This window comes from Micromys minutus, assembly GCF_963924665.1.
Source record: "Micromys minutus genome assembly, chromosome: X".
NCBI lineage: Eukaryota > Metazoa > Chordata > Mammalia > Rodentia > Muridae > Micromys > Micromys minutus.
This window is the reverse complement of record NC_137970.1, coordinates 47,065,546-47,086,423: the sequence shown is the minus strand read 5'-3', so window position 1 is coordinate 47,086,423 and position 20,878 is coordinate 47,065,546. Positions and strand designations below refer to the sequence as shown.

The 20,878-nt window shown below is 37.0% G+C and overlaps 1 protein-coding gene across 1 annotated transcript in view; it reads left to right on the top strand.

The window, feature by feature from the left end:
- TEX11 (testis expressed 11) overlaps positions 1 to 20,878 on the top strand; it is a gene marked incomplete at both ends in the record, with an annotated part of 185,322 nt that overhangs the window by 119,129 nt on the left and 45,315 nt on the right. Inside the window, 5 exons of the mRNA XM_080910083.1 lie at positions 703 to 759; positions 13,732 to 13,772; positions 15,077 to 15,163; positions 17,627 to 17,697; positions 19,473 to 19,589. Of these exons, the coding sequence (XP_080766209.1) occupies positions 703 to 759; positions 13,732 to 13,772; positions 15,077 to 15,163; positions 17,627 to 17,697; positions 19,473 to 19,589 (373 nt within the window). The remainder of the gene's footprint in view (positions 1 to 702; positions 760 to 13,731; positions 13,773 to 15,076; positions 15,164 to 17,626; positions 17,698 to 19,472; positions 19,590 to 20,878) is intronic.

Here is a 20,878-nt window from a genome sequence, read left to right as displayed (position 1 = left end):
AAATATAAAGACTTGTATATCATACTTGATGTTTTTGTTCTGATATTAATTTGTAACTGTTAACTAGCTTATTGTAAATAATATGTTTGTTTTTAAATTATTTCATTAAATTTTACTTCAAAAATCATAAAGTTTATGTTTTTAATCACAAAATTTAAAGCAATATCAAGATCTACAAATAAGACTAATTTTAAAAAGGACTAATTTCCCCTCTTTTTTCATTTCTGCATCTTGGGATAATCAAAGTTAATAAATTGAAATAATAACTTCAACCTATTTCTTCCTAAGAATCTTTCTCACTTGCTCTTGCTTTAACTCTTATTCTCTGTCTTCCCTCTCCCTTCTTCCCTTTATGCTGTCTTTCCTCCTTCCCTCCCTCCCTGTCTCTTTCTGTCCCTTCATTCCTTGTGCACAGTGCTGGGGATGAAAACCAGGTCCTCTATCCTAGATTACTTTCTATTGCTGTGATGAAACACCATGGCCAAAAGTAACTTGAGGACCAGACCAGGGATGGCACCACCCCAATAGGCTGGTCTCAATCACTAATTAAGAAAATGCCCAATAGCCAGATCTTACAGATCTTCTCAGTTGTGGTTCCTCTTTCTCAGACAATTTTAGTTTGTGTGTCAAATTGGCAGGTACTCTACCAGGAAACTGCATTCTCACCCCTAAGAATCATATTCTGTATTGCTTTTTACACAGGTGTCTCATTCGAGTTATTCTTCCACAAGCTTTTAATATGCCAGAATCTGAAATGAAGTAAGTTATTTCAAGAGAAATGATGTATTTACCATTAGAAAAATTAATGTAGCTGTAATAGAAACCTTATATATGAAGATACATTGTGTAGTAGATGAATCTAATATAGATTTTAAACCAATCTTCCCTTGATTCATATTATAAATAATTATGAGATAGGTAGCTTAGATAACATTCTTATCATCTCTTTCCTTCAGTTTTTTTCATCTGGAAAATGGAAATAATACCAATGTATGCCTCATAGAGTTTCTATAATTCTGTGAATTAATATGTATAAAAGGTAAAAAATGCAATCCTTTGAGAAGTCATTCTGTTAAGTGAATATACACAAAGTAAGAGTACTTAACAGTTCATAAATCCTCATTTTTTTTGCTTTATTATTAATTTATTTGACAAGTACTCAGTGGGTGTGTTCTCTGGGAAAAGTGCTCCTGGGAGTACAGGATGCAAAGATGAATAAAGCCTGATCCTTCTTCTCAGGGACTCCTGTCTGTCAAAGGAGATAGACATGTTAAATAATTACTATACAAAGTGAAGAATGTGATAAAAAGGAGAATTGCTGTTTTGTGGGTGGGAGTAGTTACAGCAGCAAATGTGTGAAGGTACCTATGGCCTTTCTGGAAAAATCATTCCCTGGCACCAAGCAAGGCTATTGACAGAGAGGAGTCATGCTGAAATAAAAATCACCAGCAAGGTGTTTTCCTCTTTTTGAACACACGATGGTGGAAGAACGTTTGTCTAATTCAAAATCCAAACATGGCAACACTATTCTAGCTGATTCTTTTTTCCCTTGTTACTCTGAATTTATACAGCCATATTTCTTTCTTTCTTTCTTTCTTTCTTTTTTTTTTTTTTTTTTTTTTTTTTGTAAATCTGATCTACTCAAGCTTTTGTCTTGGATGTTTTGGGGACTTCTAGAACGTAAGGTCTATGTCTTCCTGTTGCAAGTGTTCTTTCTGAAGCACACCATCCTGAGAAGTGTGTGTAAAATTGGAGAGATCTTTCTTTTTTAAAATTAAATAGCTTTATTTTAAAAAACAGAGATAACTGTACAGATTTTAAAAGCATCTTGCATAAACTATATAAATATGTTTTTATCAGTACTTGATTTTTTTTAAAGATTTGATAGAATGTATTAAAAACTTACTAGTTAAAATGAGCATAAAGTACATTATGTATAAAATATATATATTTATATAAAGTATAAAATGTAAGATGGAAATAGTCAAAGTTTTCTTGGTGTATAAAGATTAAACTTGATGACTTTTAAATACCAAGGATTGCCACAAGGCTTCATTCTTAGCTTTTAAATATTAATGATTTAAGATGATTTAAGGTTTAGGTGTACCATACTCTAAAAGGTTGCTATACACTTTTTTTTAAGAAAGACAGAGGTTTTCACATTTTGCCCCCCACTTTTTAGCTTCATATGGTCTGTGAGTTGTTTCTTGGATATTCAGAGCTTTCTGGGGCTTAGTATCTAATTATCAGTGAATGCATATCATGTCTATTCTTTTGTGACTAGGATGATCACACTGTATCTCACTCAGGATGATATTCTCTAGATACATCAATTTGCCTAGGAATTTCATGAAGTCATTGTTTTTAATAGCTGAGTTACTCCATTGTTTAAATGTACCACAATTTCTGTATCCACTCCTCTGTTGAAAGACATCTAGGTTCTTTGTAGCTTCTGGCTATTATAAATAAGGCTTCTAAGAACATGGTGGAGCATGTGTCCTTATTATATGTTGGAGCACCTTTGGTGAATATGCTCAGAAGTGAAATAACTGGATTTTCATGTAGTACTATGTCCAATTTTCTGAGGAACCGCCAGACTGGTTTCCAGAGTGGTTGTACCAGCTTACAACCCCACCAACAGTGGAGGGCTGTTCTTCTTTCTCCCCATCCTCACCATCATCTGCTGTCATCTGAATTTTTTATCTTAGCCATTCTGACTGGTGTGAGGTGGAATCTCAGGGTTGTTTTGATTTGTATTTCCCAGGGCATTTCTTTAGGTGCTTCTCAGCCATTTGGTATTTCTCAGTGGAGAATTCTTTGTTTAGTTCTGTACCCCGTTTTTAAATAAGATTGTTTGATTCTCTGGGGTCTGAATTCTTGAGTTCTTTGTATATATTTGATTTTAGACCTCTATCAGATTTGGGATTGCTAAAGATCCTTTCCCAGTCTGTTGGCTGCCATTTTGTTTTATTGACAGTGTCTTTAGCCTTACAGAAACTTTGCAATCTCATGAAGTCCAATTTATTGATTCTTGATCTTAGAGCATAAGGCACTGATGTTTTCTGTTCAGGAAAATTTTCCCTGTGCCTATGAGCTCTCCACTTTCTCTTCTAATAGTTTCAGTGTACCTGGTTTTATTTGGAGATCATGATCCACTTGCACTTGAACTTTGTACAAGGAGGTAAGAAAGGATCGATTTGCATTCTTCTGTATGCTGACTGCCAGTTGAGCCAACACCATTTGTTGAAGAGGCTGTTCTTTTTCCGTTGAATGTTTTTAGCTCCTTTGTCAAAGATCAAATGACAATAAGTGTAAGGATTCATTTCTGGGTCTTCAATTTTGTTCCATTGATCTACCTGCCTATCTCTGTACAAATACCAATGAGTTTTTTTTTTTTTTTAACACAATTGCTTTGTAATATTGCTTGAGGTCAGGGATGGTGATTCGCGCACAAGTTTTCTCATTGTTTAGAATAGATTTCACTATTCTAGGTTTTTTGTTATTCCAGATAAATTTGTAAATTTCTCTTTCCAATTCTGTGAAGAATTGAGTTGGAATTTTGATGGGGATTGCATTGAATCTGTAGATTGCTTTTGGCAAGATGGACATCTTTATAATGTTGATCCTTCCAATCCATGAGCATGGGAGATCTTTCTGTCTTCTGAGAACTTCTTCAATTTCCTTCTTCAGGGATTTGAAGTTTTTGTCATACAGATCTCTTACTTGCTTAGTTAGGATTATATCAGGGTATTTTACATTGTTTGTTACCATTTTGAAGGGTATCTTTTCCCTATTTCTTTCTCAGCATGTTTGTTCTTTGAGTAGAGGAAGGCTACTGATTTGTATGTGTTAATTTTATATCCAGCCACTTTGCTGAAGTTGTTTATCAGCTGTAAAAGTTCTCTGGTGAAATTTTTGGGGTCACTTAAGTATACTATCATGTCATCTGCAAACAGTGATGTTTTTATCTCTTCCTTTCCAATTTGTATCCCTTTGATTTCCTTTTGCTGTCTAATTGCTCCAGCCAGGACTTCCAGTACTATGTTGAATAGGTAGGGGGGGAGTGGGCAGCCTTGTCTAGTCCCTGATTTTAGTGGGATTGCTTCAAGTTTCTCACTGTTTAGTTTTTAGTTTGATGTTGGCTACTGGTTTGCTGTATATTGCTTTTAATGTGTTTAGGTATGGGCCTTGGATTCCTGCTCTTTCTAATACCTTTATCATGAAGGGGTGTTAAATTTTGTCAAATGCTTTCTCAGCATCTAGTGAGATGATCATATGGCTTTTTTCTTTGAATTTGTTTATATGATGGATTACATTGGTGCATTTCTGTATATTGAACCATCACTGCATCCCAGGGATAAAGCCTACTTGATTATGGTGAATGATCATTTCGATGTGTTCTTGGATTTGGTTTGCAAGGATTTTATTGAGTATTTTTGCATCAATGTTCATGAGGGATATTGGTCTGAAGTTCTGTTTCCTTGTAGCATCTTTGTGTGGTTTAGGAATGAGAGTAATTGTTGCTTTGAAAAATGAATCGGGTAGTGTTCCATCTGACTTTATTTTGTGGAATAGTTTGGAGAGTATTGGTATTAGGTTGTCAATAAATGTCTGATAGAATTCTTCACTGAACCCATTTGGTCCTGGGCTTTTCTTATTTGGGAGGATTTTGATGACTACTTCTATTTCTTTAGGTGTTATGGGACTATTTAGATGGTTTATCTGATCCTGATTTAACTTTGGTATCTGGTATCCATCTAGGAATTTGTCTATGTCCCCCAGATTTTCCAGTTTTGTTGAGTATAGGCTTTTGTAGTAGGACCTGATGATTTTTTTAATTTCCTCAGTTTCTGTTGTTTTGTCTCCCCTTTCATTTCTGATTTTGTTAATTTGGATACTCTCTCTGTGCCCTCTAGTTAGTCTGGCTAAGGGTTTACCAATCTTGATGATTTTCTCAAATAACCAGCTCCTGGTTTTGTTGATTTATTTGTATTGTTCTTTTTGTCTCTATTTGTTTGATTTCTGCTCTGAGCTTGATTATTTCTTGCCGTCTACTCCTCTTGGGTATATCTGCTTCTTTTTGTTGTAGATCTTTCAGCTGTGCTGTAAAGCTGCTAGTGTATGCTCTCTCCAGTTTGTTTTTAGAGGCTCCCAGAGCTATGCATTTTCCTCTTAGTACTGCTTTCATTGCATGCAATAGGTTTAGGTGTGCTGTGCTTTCATTTTTATTAGATGCTAAAAAAAAAATCTTTAATTTCTTTCTTTATTTCTTCCTTGACCATGTTATCATTGAGTAGCACATTGTTCACCTTCCATGTGTATGTGGGCTTTTTGTTGTCTTTGTTGTTATTAATCACCAGCCTTAGTCCATGTTGATCTGATAAGATGTATGGGAGCATTTCACTCTTCTTATGTCTGTTGAGGCTTGTTTTGTGACAAAACAGTTTTAGAAAAGGTGCTGTGAGGTGCTGAGTAAAAGGTATATTGTTGTTTGTTTGTTTGTTTTAGGGTGAAATGTTCTGTATATGTCTATTAATTCCAGTTGGTTCATAGTCTCTGCTAGTGTTGCTGTGTCTCTGTACTGTTTCTGTTTCCATCATCTGTCTATTGATCTGAGTGGGGTGTTGAAGTCTCCCACTATTATTTTGTGTGGTGCAATACTTGCTTTGATCTTTAGTAGGGTTTCTTTTATGAATGTGGGTGCTCTTGTATTTGGAGCATAGCTATTCAAGAATGAGAATTTCTTTACCTTTTTTGAGAACTTTTGGTTGAAAATCTGTTTTATTCTATATTTGAATTGCTACTCTAGCTTGTTTCTTGGGACCATTTGCTTGGAAGGTTTTCTTTTCCTCAGATTTTTACTCTGAGGTAGCATTTATCTTTGTCTCTGAAATGAATTTCCTATATGCAGCAAAATGCTGGATCCTGTTTACGTATCCAGTTTGATAGTCTATGTCTCTTTATTGGGTAATTGAGTCCTTTGATTTTAACAGATATCAAGGAATAGTGATTGTTGTTTCCTGTTACTTTTATTGTTAGAGATAGAATTATGTTTGTCTTCTTTTGGTTTTCTTGCATAGTTATTTTCTTGCTTTTCCTAGGGTGTAGTTTCCCTCCTTGTGTTGGGTTTTCCATTATCCTTTGTAGGGCTGGATTTGTGGTCAAATATTGTGAAAATTTGGTTTTGTCCTGGAATATCTTGGTCTCTCCATCTATGGTAATTGAGAGTTTTGCTGGGCTGGCATTTGTGTTCTCTTAGAGTCTGTATGATGTATGTCCAGGGTCTTCTAGCTTTCATAGTCTCTGCTGAGAAGTCTGGTGCTGCTTGCTTCTCATAACTTGCTCAGCCTGCTTTCTTACAGAAACCCATTATCACCAGCCCAGGGGTGGCACCAACCACAATGGTCTGGGACTGCTCCCATTAATTACGAATTAAAGAAAAGCCTTACAACCAGATCTTATGGAGGCATTTTCTCAATAGAGTTTCCCTCCTTTCAGGTAACTTTATTGTGTTAAGCTAACATAAATCTATCCAGCACATAATATCTGTGTAAGTTGTGTGCTTAGTTATTTAAAATGGTTTGGGTTGTTCTGTATAGCCACTGAATTAAATCAGTCAAGCCAACTTTAGCTTAGTTTAAAATCAAACTGGAAAGATTTTATAGAAATTGATTGTACATGAACTTATAAGACATTTAAGAGTCCTCCCCAAGGAAGCACAGGCTGTATTAAATAATACTACTTCCTGAAATGGGCTGGTTTGGGTGTGGGTTGTGTGTACCTATGCGTGTGATGAGGCCTTGCTCTGTTGTTCAGGATGGGCTTGAACTCATGATTCTTCTGCTGCAGTTCTGCAGAACTCATGAATCTAAGAGTAAGTCATCACTCCTGCCTAAAGCCACTCTTACCCAATTTTCTATAAATATCCTTAGTTGAGTTTCCCGGAGCATCCATATTTATTTTTTGAAATAAATGGTCTTCTATTCTGTTCATTGCTCATTTTAGGTTTTTCTATTGTGTATGAAGTTTATTTTAACTTTTATTGGCTTAAAACAGACTTTTGATAATAACTTAACTGATTTTGTATTAGAATTCATATATTAGAAAACAATGAGTTTCATTATGACATTATGATGCATGTATATCACATATTGTAATCTTCATCTTCTGTTTCTTTCTCCTAAAACCTTACTCCCACTTGTTTTTATCTTCAAAAAATAGTTACTGTTTTTTGTTTAGTTGTGAGACAAGGTCTCAGTATGTAACCATGGCTGGATGACCTGGGATTCACTGTGTAGTTCAGACTAGCCTCGAAAGGAGATCTCCATGACTTTGTGTCTGGAGTGCTGAGATTAAAGACATGCACCATTATATCTGGTCAGGTACTGCATTTTCCCCACCTTAATTGAAAGAGATTCCGTCACTTTTCTTCCTTCTTTTTCTTCCCTCCAGCCCCTCCCAAGTACCATTCTTCAGACTCTCCCATGCTCTCCCATTCTTATAGTCTCTTTTTTTATTATGATTATCATACACACACACTCACACATGCATGTATGTGCACAAATATGTTCAAGTCCAGCCTCTGAGTCTGCTTGTATTTTTTGTGTGTATATGTTTTCAGGGCTGACACACTCATCTGATAACCCGTAAGGGTGCTTCCCTCTGGGAGAGGCTTATAACATTAATTTTTTAAATCTTATTTTTAATGATTGTTCTTAAACACTTAACCTTCTTTGTAGCCCACCACCCACCAGATGTAGTTGAAAAGGAAGGATACAGGGAAGCAGGCCTGTTAAGAAAGGTTCTTTAGAGCAACTCCCATCTGTGTTGTCTGGAAATCAGCCGGTTGATTTACAGGTCAGCAGCAGCAGTTCAATCCACTTGCAAACACTTCATGGATACACTCACTGGCAGTCCAGTTCAGTTGAGTTGGGTTGGAAACAGTGGTGACATGAACTAGCAGAGACAGCCAGGCCACAGCCATGGCTTGAGTTACCAGGAAAGACCAGCAGGAACACCAGGAGAAGTTCTCATTTGTGTCTCTCTCAGGGGAGTGAATATCAGTGAAGATGAGAGACACAAGCATTGCGCTGTATCAGCAAGACAAATCCTCTCTCTGTCACTCTATGGAGTCCTATTTATACCCTCCAAACACCACATGTCATCAGCATGTCTTGCCTCAGCACGCGCATCCAATCAGCCCGAGTCCTTGGAAGTGGCAACAAACTGCAGCACACCACTGGACGTTTTTTGGTGTGTTTCACTCTATGGAGTCCCAACAAAAGCAGCTCACCTACTCGATATAAGGTGGACCAATACATGCATTTTGTTAGCAAAGAATCCATCATGTGTTCTTTCACATGCTTGCTTTAGCAAAACATCCTCTCTCCTGTGTCTGCTTCAGCAAGACATTCCTTCACGCGTCTGCCTTAGCCTTTCACACCTCCGTCCACTTTCACAAAATGTTCCTTCAGGTGTCTGTCCCAGCAAAATACTGTCCAACATAACTGACTCTCCAAAGAACCCTTAAGTTTCTACTTCAGAGGCTAATTCTCCTACTCCCAGCAGTCATTAGTAGCCTGAAAGAAATTTCCCCCTTTACATCACTATATCCACTGATAATGTCATTGTTTATGTAGCAACTTCTAGGAGAGATTCTTTCATGGAAGACTTCCTGATGATCTGGCTCTTTTGTAATCTTTCTTCTTGCTATTTCTAGATGTTTCCTGAGCAAGATGCAAAAGCTATATTATAAATATATTCACTAGGCTTGGTACCCTATGATATATTGATTTCTGCATTGTGCCCTGTTGTGGTTTTCTGTGATGGTTTCATCTGCTATAAAGAGAGTCTTCTTTGATGAGGGATGGTAGCTACACTCATCTGTGGGTATCAGGATAAGATTTAGAATGTAGTAAGGAATTATGCTGGCCTAGCAAAGTGGCAGTAGAAGCTCCTATTCTAAGGTCCATGACCTCACTGGCCCCAGAAACTTGGCTAGGTTTCAAGTTCCATGCATGATTTTCTTTCTATCAAATGGTCTCAAAGTCCAATTAGACAGCTGGTTACCTCAAATGTGTGAGTGCCACTTATTGCACTTTTGCATATACCTTACCTTGCTGGTAATTGTCATGGTTTATAGGTGTTGCAGCTAGGGAAAACTATTTAATTGCTTCCTTCAATTGGCAGCTTGTATATTTTTCGTCACCATGGGAACTAGAGTGCAAGAAAGAGGCTTTCAGGTTAGATCCAGCTCTAATCATCTACAGCCTGTGTCCTAAGCGTCTTCAGCAATTGGGGCCATTGAGAGGCAACCTGACAGGCAACCAAGGGCTGCCTGGATAGTCTCGTTTTGAGAGTCACCTGCATTATGCTGACCAACCATTCAAAGGGAGGTTACTCCTTCCTGGTACTAGAGTTTTTGTTAGTATATATTTCTTTGGAGGGACATTGGCAGCTCACATGGCTGAACTTTCTTTAAAATATATGTACATATAATATTATACACATGTATGTATAACATGTATATGTAAACACATACTTGCATATATTAAATATAATTTTAGATAAATATAAAATAATATGATCCCTTGAGGCTTTATCACAAAACCTTGATATTATTTGTCCCTTTCCCCCTTCTCTGTCTGTATTTAACTGACTTCCTCCAGAGTTGGAACCTCCTCCCTTTTTTTCTGTTTCCCATTTCATGTCACCTGCATCTTGCTATTTCCATTTCAGCACCTCTCTCCCATCTATTGCTCCTTTATACTTTCCTGGCTTCTGTGGTCCCTCCATGTTTTATACTCACACTGAGAATTTGGAGCAAGAAACCACAGATGAGAGAAAGTGTACACGCCGTGTTTTGTCTTTCTGGGCTGGGTTAACTCACTGCTGTTTAGAGAATGGTTTTAGGTTTATAGCAAAATCGATGAGATGGTACAGGGATTTTTCAAATATCCCTTCTCCCTATTTACCTATAATCAGCCTCCATCATCAGCATACTTTACCAGATAAATAAAGACATTATAACTAAGGGGTCTAAGCCAATACTGTGTCACGTTAAACCCAGTTTTCATTAGGGTTCTCTCAATGTTGTTTCTCCTTTTTTCCATTCTAACCAAAGAAATCTACTTTTAAGAATGAGCATTATACTTAGGATCCAGTTCAAAGAACTCAAAAAGGTTAACAAGCCAAAAAGCCCAAGTGAGGATGCCTCAATCACACTTGGGAGGGAGAAGAAAGCAGTACAGGAGTGGGGAGAAGGGAGGTTCTGAGTGGGAAAGGGGACTGACTGGGAGGGGAAGAGGAGAACATGATAGGGTATTTATTGGGTGGGAGAAAAGGACTGAAACCCTGTGGGCCAATAGAAAGAATGGAAACAGGCAATCTTGGGAGGTAGGAAGTGGGAGGATCCTCCAGAATGTACCAGGAACCCGGGAGGTGACAGATTCTCAGGACACAAAGGGAGGGACATTAGGTGAAATGCCCTTCAGTGGGAAGAGAGAACTAGTAGAGCCCACCTCCAGCAGAAAGACAGGACATCAAGTAAGGGATGGGGTTGCCATCCCACAGTCAAAAACTGAGCCATAATTGTTCCTGTCTGAAAGAACTGCAGAGACAAAAGTGGAAAAGAGCCAGAGGAAAAAGAGGCACAGAACCAGGCTCAAACTGGGATCTAGCTAAAGGGGGGTCCCAAGTCCCGACACTATTACTGAGGCTGTGGGGTGCTCACAGAACAGGGACCTATTATGACTGCCCTCCAAAAGACCCAAGAAGCAGCTGAAAGAGTCAGATGCAGATATTTACTTCCAACTAATGGACAGAAGCTACTGTCTCCTGTGGTTGAATGAGGGAAAAGCTGGAGGAAGCTGAGGAGGAGGGTGACCCTATAGGAGGACCAGTAGTCTCAATTAACCTAGACCCCTGAGATCTCCCAGACACTATAGACTATCAACCAGGCAGCATACACCACCTGATATGAGGTCCCTAACACATACACAGCTGGGTCTGGCCTCAGTCAGAGAAGATGCACCCAACCCTCAAGAGACTGGAGGCCATAGGCAATGGGGAGGTCTGGAGGGATGTGGGGAGGGTGAGGAAATCCTCGTGGAGATGGAGGCAGGGAGGTACAGGATGTGGAACATCCAGACGGTAGACTAGGAGGGCGATAAAATCTGGAGTATAAAAAATAATAACATAATGAGCATTAGATTTATGAACTATGCTGTACCAGATTGAGACAGCAACCTTAGTCTAATAAATGCATCAACTCCCACTGTATAGGGAGTTTATATGTGTGTGTGTGTATATATATATATATATATATATATATATATATATATATGTATGTATATATATATATGTATATGTATATATATTGTATATGTATGTGTGTATATATCGATAGATAGATAGATAGATAGATAGATAGACAGATAGACAGACAGACAGACAGACATACTTTATTCGTTCATTTGCTCATTAACATCTAGGCTTGTTCCATATCTTGGCTATTGTGACTAGTGTAGCCATAAATATGAGTGCGCATATATTTTCTTGAGTGTTAGTTTCATTTCTTTCAGGTACCCAGAATTGGTATTCCTGGATGATATAGCAATTTTATTTCTAATATTTAAAAGAACGTCTATACTGATTTAGAAATGGCTGGACTAATTTGTATTTCCACCAATGGAGTATAGGTGTTCATTTTTCTCCACGTCCTTGTCAGTACTTGTTGCTTTTTAGTTTCATTTTGTTTCTATAAAAATCATTCCAACGGGGGGGGGGGCTGTAATCTCAATGTCATTATAATTTGCATTTCCTTGATGGCTTGATAATATATATTTTTTCTTCTATTTATTGGCCATTTGTACTTACTTATTTGGAAAGTGTGTTTTCAGCTCATTTGTCCATTTAATTGATTCTAGTATTCTTTCAGTGTTACTTTAAAAATTATTTATACATTCTGGATATTAGTCCTTTACCATATGATTAGCTAATTGATTTTCCTTCTATCTGTAGGCTATTTTTTAATCATTTTTTGTTATGCAGAAGCCTTTTAACTGAACACCATCTCATTTATGAATTCTTGCTTTTTTAATGAGCTACTAAAGCCCTATCAAAGAAATCATTGCTTGTGTCAATATTTTGAAGTGTTTGTACTGCTTTCTTGAAATAGTTTCAAGTTTCACATTAAAGCTTTTGATCATTTGAGTTGACTTTTATACTGGTGAGTCAGTGCTCTAGTTGTGGTCTTCTATGTATGGATATCCAGTTTTCTCACCACCACTTATTAAGGGGCTACTGTTCTCCAACACATTTTCTGATATAGGTCTCACTCTGTAGCCCAAAGTGGTCTGTTAACTCACTGTGTATCTCATTCTGGCCTTGAACTCACAATAATCCTTCTTTTTCCACCTTTAGTAAGCAGAGGTAAGGAGATGTCTGTAAATTCAAGGCTAGCCTAATCTAAAGAATGAGTTCCTGGACAACCAGGAGCATGCATTTTTAAAAGACTATAAAAATATAGGTATAGTTTCCTGCTTACAAATAATTCTCTTTTTATCACTTGTAGTAGACATTATCTTCAAACTACTTAAATAGGTCAGGAACAGAAAACTAAGTTGATATGAAGGAGATTAGAAGAAAGTACATAGTCTTCATACTAGTATTTTATCCCTTTGGGAAAATTTGCATTCATATCAACATCCTTTTCCAGCCCCTTCCTCCCAGTTCACTCAGAAGACAAAGAGTTTCTTCGTTGAGGATATTCCCTTAGTGTCTCCTTCATATCTTGTACACTTATCCAGGTGAAGAAGTCAGTATTATCCCACTTAGTACTTATTTATCTATTTATTTATTTAATTATTTATTTAACCTTCATTATTTATTTATCCTTTATATGTTTAAGTCTAGCTTCCATTAGCATCAATGTTTAGTTTCATTGACAGGTTTTAGTTTAACTGTACTAGGAGTGGGAACATTGATCACTTAGACAATATTTGTACTTATAAATCATTTAAATAAAAGATATACAGCTTCTTTATATATAAAGTCTGAACCTCACACTTTAAGCAGGTGCTCTACCACCATGCTATACCCCAAGCCCTATCTCCCACTGTTTTATTTTTATTGGATATTTTAATTGTTTACATTTCAAATGTCATTCCCTTTCCCGGTTTCCCCTCTAGAAGCCCTTTATCCCATCTCCCCTCCCCTTGCCACTATGAGGGTGCTCACCCACCCACTCCTGCCTCTCCACATTGGTATTCCCCTACATTGGGGCATCGAGCCTATACAGGACCAAGGACCTCTCCACACATTGATGCCAGATAAGGCCATCCTATGCTATGTACAGATGCAGATGGAGCCATGGTTTTCTCTACGTATTGGTGATTTCGTCCCTGGGAGCTCTGGGGGATCTGGTTAACTGATAATGTTGTTCTTCCTATGGGATGGAAAACCCTTCATCTCCTTCAGTCTCTTCTCTAATTCCTCCATTGGGGACTCTGTGATCAGTCCAATATTTGTTAAGAAAAACTGTGAGGACACTGTTTATGAGTAACTACATCTTACAGTGGAGCAATTGTGTTGAAGTCATGGATTATCACTGAACTAAAAACAGTACAGCTTGCATTTTTAACCCAATTCTCAGACACAAATAGGTTTTTCAGTTATTTTTTCTATAATAAATGTTTATAACAATTTAAAAACTTTTTTTTTAATTTTTAGGAAGAAGGAAATGGGTAGACTTTTGAATTACTTGAATACAGGTAATTTTGTTCTTGCTTATTTTTAGTCCTTCATCTTGCCTCTATTCTCTGTTGAATTCTCCAAATATATTGAACATACTGACTCTAACCGAATATTTTAGTTAAATTTGGTATACTTTATTAATGTTTACCACAAGGATCTATTTTAGTTTCTTCATTCACAAGAAGGAAGTGTTTGACATTGCTAGCATCTTAATGGGATTTCAGCTCCTTATTTATCCTAATTTGTTTTAAAGACACTTGCCTTCCTAATGCTTTCCCTCCTCTTTCTTTTTTCCTTTCTTTCTTTCTTTCTTTCTTTCTTTCTTTCTTTCTTTCTTTCTTTTATCCTTTCTTTCTCTCTCTTTTTCCTTTCTTCCTTTTCATTCATTCTTTCTCTCTTCCTTTTATTCTTCCCTCCCTTTTAATTTTCTGTCCTATGATTACATATTCAATAATTAATTCAAGACAAATGAAATTCTCTAAACCCTGCTGGTTTTATGTGACCTCTTATTCTAACTTTCATTGCTTATTCTTTTATTTTACCTATTTACAAAAGTCTGTGCCTTCTCCTGTTCTCTGTCTACTTGTAATCTTTCCTGTTGACTTCCTTAAACTAGTGTCTAACGACATCATATTCTTTTTACCAGGGCCATGCTTTCTTGGATGGTATCCCATTTGTTCAAAGGTTTTCTCATTTCTGAGAACAGCCAAAGTCTATACCTTAGAAACTTTAATCCAGTTATAGCAATAGTTGATTTTTATACCTCAAATACAGATTATAAACATAGAGAAATGGCTTAAAGCCAAACTTTTCAAATGAAAATTTTGCTGGTTGCTACTCTTTTTCTGAGAAGAGCATGTGGTAAGTAATAAATGCTTTCTGGTGATGATAGCATGTTCTGGTTCTACATTATATTTACTGTGGAAGCTAAGTAAATATTATGCCAGTCTACTGATACTATGATTATTTTGGGGTGTTTTGTTTGGTGCTAGAGATTGAACCCCGGGGATTCAACCATACTAAGAATTATTTTACTGTTTTAATTATTATTCCCATTCTTTATCTCCTTGCATGTGCCTCAAGTAGTGAATAATTGTAATAATTACATTTATACTTCTCTCTAAGAATATATTTGTTCACTCAAAGTTTGAGTTAGTGCCTTCATGGAGTTTAGTAGTGCTTTTTCTTCATTTGGATTATTTTAATATGCAACCATATATATATACACAGAAATAAATTTTCTAGATTTATACTGTTTCTAAAGAATGATTAAAAACTTTGCTAGGATATAATAATTTTTCTATTTTCCTATTCGATACAGCACTCCTGAAATTTTCTCAATGTTTTAATGAAGCTCCCTCAACTTTGGAGTCTATGGTTAATGATGCCAATTGGTTCAGGAAAATAGGTAAAAATATATGTGGGCACGGAAATTTTTTGATCTAATAGATTATGTCTCTTTGTTTTGAAGTTATGTTATATATGTATAATTTGCTTAATCTTGGTTTCTTTGTATATAAACTAGGAATATATACATCTCTTATGCAAGATCACTTATTTATTAAGGATTTCATATGAAATAGTGTAGGTATCTCACATAATGAAGTATTCTATGCTTACTTTTCCCTTTTGTTTGGAGAGTGGTCAAAAACAAAATGATGAATTATAACTTTAGTTTCACAAGTTATTTTCCTAAACCTACTCTAGAAAGCTGAATATATTCCTTGATATGATCCACCAAAAATAAACTACACACAACTGTATGGATACATCTCAGACATACACTGTTGAACAGAAACAACCAGACATTAAAGAGTACATAATGTATGATTCAATTTATACACCAGTTAAAACACACAAACCTGGTTTTTAGAAATCAAAATAGTGATCTGTTTAAGAGGTAAGAAAGAAAAACAGAGAGGTTTACCCTGTGATCAAAGTGCATTATATTCATGTGTGGAGAAGTTTCTATAACTTTAGCATTTAAACAATGTGAAAATAATCTTTCTTTTCTTTTTTTAAATCTTTTATTTTATTTTTACATTCAAGGTTTTATTCCCCTCCTGGTCCACCCTCCCACTGTTCCATATCCCATACTCCTCCCCAACCCCCAGTCTCTAGAGGATGTCCCCACCCCACCCACCCTGCCAGACATCTAAACTCCCTGGGGCTTCCAATCTCTTGAAGGTTAAGTGCATCTTCTCTGACTGAACCCAGACTCCACAGTCCTCTGAAATGTGTTGGGGGCCTCATATCAGCTGGTGTATGCTGTCTGGTTGGTGATCCGGGGTCTGAGAGATCTTGGGGGTCTAGATTAATTGAGACTGCTTGTCCTCCTACAGGGTCACCCTCCTCAGCTTCCTCCAGCTTTCCCCTAGTTCAACCACAGGGGTCACCAGTTTCTGTTGATTGGTTGGGTGCAAATATCTGCATCTGACTCTTTCAGCTGCTTGTTGGGTCGTTCAGAGGGCAGTCATGATAGGTCCGTTTTGGTGAGAGCTCCAAAGCCTCAGAAATTGTGTCAGGCCTTGAGGCCTCCCCTTGGGCTGGATCCCCGTTTTGGCCTTTACCTGGACCTTCTCCCACCCCACCCCCCGCCTTTTTTGCATATTCTCTGTATTTACAATTCAGATGTTATCCTCTTTTCCCCCACTCCCATCCCCCTCTTCATCCCCTTGCCTCCATGAAGGTGAAAATAATCTTAAAGAAGGAAGTTAAGGTAGTGTTTGCATTAATAAGAAAGCCTGAACATGAAAGAAATTTGCAGGTTTTTTCATAATGGCTAAAATCTTTCTTGATGTGGAAATATGGTTATTTTACTCATCAAGTGACACAATTATGAATTGTGCCATTTTTTTCTAGGACTAAATTAATGAAAATGATATAAAATTATGGAGGTAGTTAAGAACTATTAATTAAAACTATCACAGTGTGAACTGGTACTTTATGAACCGGTTCCTGTTTTATGGAATTATTTCTTGAGGTTTTAATCTAGGCAAAAGGAAATAAGTAATGTGAACTCGAAGATATTTGGAAAATAAACATTTTTAAGTATAGAAAGATGTAACTCTAACCTTATGAAGGTTTGGAAAAATTGAGGTATTTTTGTCATTCCCATTGGTTTACCTAGTTGGGGCTTCTACTAACCTTTGGACAATAGAAAATGTTCCAGAAATACTCTAACCATTGATGCTAGTATATTCTGATCTTTCCTAAAGTTTCTCTTCCTTTTACCACTTTCAGTTAATGAGTTGGTGACTTTCAGTTGCCAACTCATTAACTGAAAATTAACTACTTGGTGACTCGTTTTTTTTTTTTTTTCTGTATTTTTAACTGAAAATGTAATTACATCATCCCCCCCTTTTTTCCCTCCAGCTTCTCCTGTTCCTTGCCCCACAAACATTTCATGCTCTTTCAAATTCATGGCCACTTTCCTTAATTATGATTATTACAGCTGGATACATACATACATACATACATACATACATACATACATACATACATACATACATAGGTTTAGTACTAAGAATTCTTTTTGTACATCTCAAACTTCAATAAATGAAACAGTGCCTGGTATGGTATTGACTTAGAATGGACAGTCAAAAGTGCTAGGAATCACTAACTTTCTTAGCAAACACTTTCCCCACAAGTATAAAGTCAGTTTCCTTTTTTAAAAACAAAATATTTTATTGACCCTATTTCATTTCTCTTGAATTTAATTTTACATTTAAAATTTTATCTTAAAATATACTTAGTCCAAAGAACCCCCTTATCAGCATATTAGCATTGAAAATGTTGACAATAGAGATTATGGTGGTACAGACTAAAGAGTCCGTTTTTCACAATTATTTTATTTCATGTTAACTTTCAGCTTGGAACTTAGCTGTGCAATCTGAGAAGCATCTAGAGACAATGAAAAACTTTTTCATGGTTTCTTATAAGGTAAATCTGATCACAAATATTCATTATGTACTCTGTGACAGAATAGGGGATGGATGGGTTGCGGGTCCTGAAGGGGATAGGAACTCCACAAGAAGACCAACAGAGTCAACTAACATGGACCTTTGGAGGTTGTATTTCAGAGACTGAATCATGAGTCAAATAGCGTGCATGAGCTGGATGTAGCCCCCCCCCACCCCCAGCATATGTAGTAGATGTGCTGCTTGGTCTTCAAGTAGGTCTTGATCAAATGAAGCAGGGGCTATCCCAAAAACTGTTGCCTGTATGTGGGATGTGTTCTACCTGGGCTGTCTTGTCTGGTCTCAGTGGGAGAGGATGAGCCATATCTGGCAGAGACTTGATGCACCAGGGTTGGGGGACAACACCCTGTGATCTCACCTTCTCAGAGGAAGATGGGAAGGAAGAGGGGGGGCGGATTATGGTTAGGAGTGGCCAGGAAGGGAGTAGTGATCAGGATGTAAAGTGAATAAATAATAATTGTAAAAAGAAAAGAAAAAATGTTCAGTATAGACCCTCATTACATTATCGAGTTCTACCAGTAAAGAACTATTTCTCTGCCTGCAAAGGGATCTGGAATTCCAGAGTCCCATATTAAAACATAAGTATTACAGGCTACCACACATTAGGAAAGGTCACACAAATAAATGTGTAAAAATGTAGTGTAAATGCCTGTGAACAGCCAGGATTGAAACGAGAGCTAAGAAGTTTGAGCCTCCTTTATTAAGTTTCCTAGAACAGGTTCTGTATAGTAAGAAATTGTGAATTTGTTATTATTCATCTTTAAGCATTTAAAATATAGTCATTAAGTAGACATTTAAAAAGTTAGAAAATGGTTCAAGTGCTGATGAGGAAATCCAGAATAACCTCAGCTGCATCTGCAAGCATTACAATCTGATAAATTGAGACCAATTAAATGTTCAGAATTTTAAAAGCTGGAATAAACTAAGATCACCGTTTCCTCACCTTAAGTAACCAGGACCTAAAGAGATTGGACAACTTAAAATGTTACTAATTCCATGAAGGTCATGATTGTTATCCATAAATGTTTGCAGAGACTTTGGAGGGCCAGGGATGTAACTCAGTGGTGAAATACCTGTGTAGTATGCACAAGGTCCTGGACTCCATCACAGGACTAATAAAATAAAATGTCTGCAAGTTTATATATAAATGCGGTTATGATTATAATAGATAAGTCCATTTTAGCTTTGACATTTATGAGAATGCTTGTGTAAGGCTGCCATGTAAAAATCAAGGTTGTCTAGAGTTTTATTATAGTAAAAAGCTCCAAGTATTTCCTAAACCTAGAGGACAGGGGTTAATGATGAGGTTATGCTTAATGCCTGTCAAGATTTGACATTGTCCCCTTCAAGCATAAGAACTTAAGTACTGATTTGGGCTCTGTTAAGTATAAAGGAAAAACTACTTCCCATGGGGAAAATCACCCATAAATGACAGCATCACCCAAGAAGTAAATTGCTAGATAGGCATTCAGGGCCAAATGACAGTACTTGTCATTGCGAAAGAAAACTGAAGAGGAGAAACTTTTTATCTCCAGGAAGGTGCTTAAAAACAATGAAAAGTAATATAAAATTAAAACTGTAAATCAGGATGATAGTCTATATTATTTTTATGGCAACATGTGGTTTTCCAGCAGTAGCATTTTGTCACTCAGACAAGATGTTGCTGATTTTAATTCTGATTGTGTTCACCTGACAGAATTCTCACTATTCATTGATGTTCTGGTTATTTCTTATCAGCTGTCCCTTTTTTGTCCTTTGGATCAAGGACTACTGATTGCACAGAAAACATGTTTACTTGTAGCAGCTGCAGTTGATCTAGAGCAAGGAAGAAAAGCTACAACATCTTATGAACAGGTAATTCAAAATCTTCAAAGAACAGATGAGGGTTAAGTGTGCTGTTTGGTGTATTTCTTTTCCCTGACACATTTATTTTTATTCCCTTTAGAAAATATTTTTCTCCATTCTGGAAGAATCTTGATTTTAAAGGTTTATAATGGTTAGAACCTTCCTAAGAAAATGTTATATTTGGTTTAGCCTCTTCTTTTTAGATGTTCCTCACCATGGCCTAATATTTCCTAATATATTATTAATATTCATCTTCATTATCTTGTCCCTTTGTGGTTATATATGATCCATCAAAATGTTCCCTCCACTTTTGTTTCCTTTAACACATTTGCCATGGAAAGGCTTATCTGTTTCTTGAGTTCTGATAGCCAGATGAACTGATTACTTTCTTTACTCAATTACATTTGCTTAACTACATCATCATCTCATGTCTATCAAGAAAGAATCCCTTACCTTTGCCTGAATTCCACTCTCAATTCCTTTCTTATGTCTTTTTTTGAGACAAGGTTTCAAATTGTAGACAATAATGGCCCCCAACTCATGGTCGCCCTTCTGCCTCAGCCTTTCTGAGATTATAGATGTTAGCCATCACACCTGCCTCCACTCTTTATTCTTCTTAAACCTACCTCTCTGGGAGCTGCCAGTGTTATTACCTCTCATTCACCTTCAATTTTTCATCTTTCTTCTCCAAATCAAAAAAGTTTGTCTCTAGTCACATGATTATCATTTATGTTTCATTTTAAAGAATCATTGATGGTATATGCAGCCACCAAACCCAAGCACTATAGCTGATGCCAAGAAGTACTTACTGGCAGGAACCAGATAGAGATGCCTCCTCAGGGACTATGTGAGAGTCATGTAGATACAGCTGAGCATGCTTGCAGCTAACCATGGTTCTGAACTCAGGGACCCCAATAAGGTTGCCAAAGAATGGACATAAGGAGCTGAAAAGGGTTGCAACCTCATGGGAAGAACATGATCAACCAACCAAACCCTCTAAAACCCCCATGGAGTAAAACAGCAACCTTTGTGCACACATTGAGAGACCTGTTGATCCAGTTGCATATGTAGCTGAAGATAGCAGTGTCTGACATCAATGTGAGAAGAGGCTTTTGTTCCAGAGAGGGCATGTTTTCCCAATGTAGGGGAATGCCAAGGCAGTGGGGTGGAGAAGGGGGTGATTAGGAGGGAGTGCACCTTTGTGAAGGCAACTGGAGGGGGAGGGGGACAGGAAGAAGGGGGAAAGGGATAACTTCTCAAATGTAAATACAGAGTACCTAATAAAAAAGAACTTACTT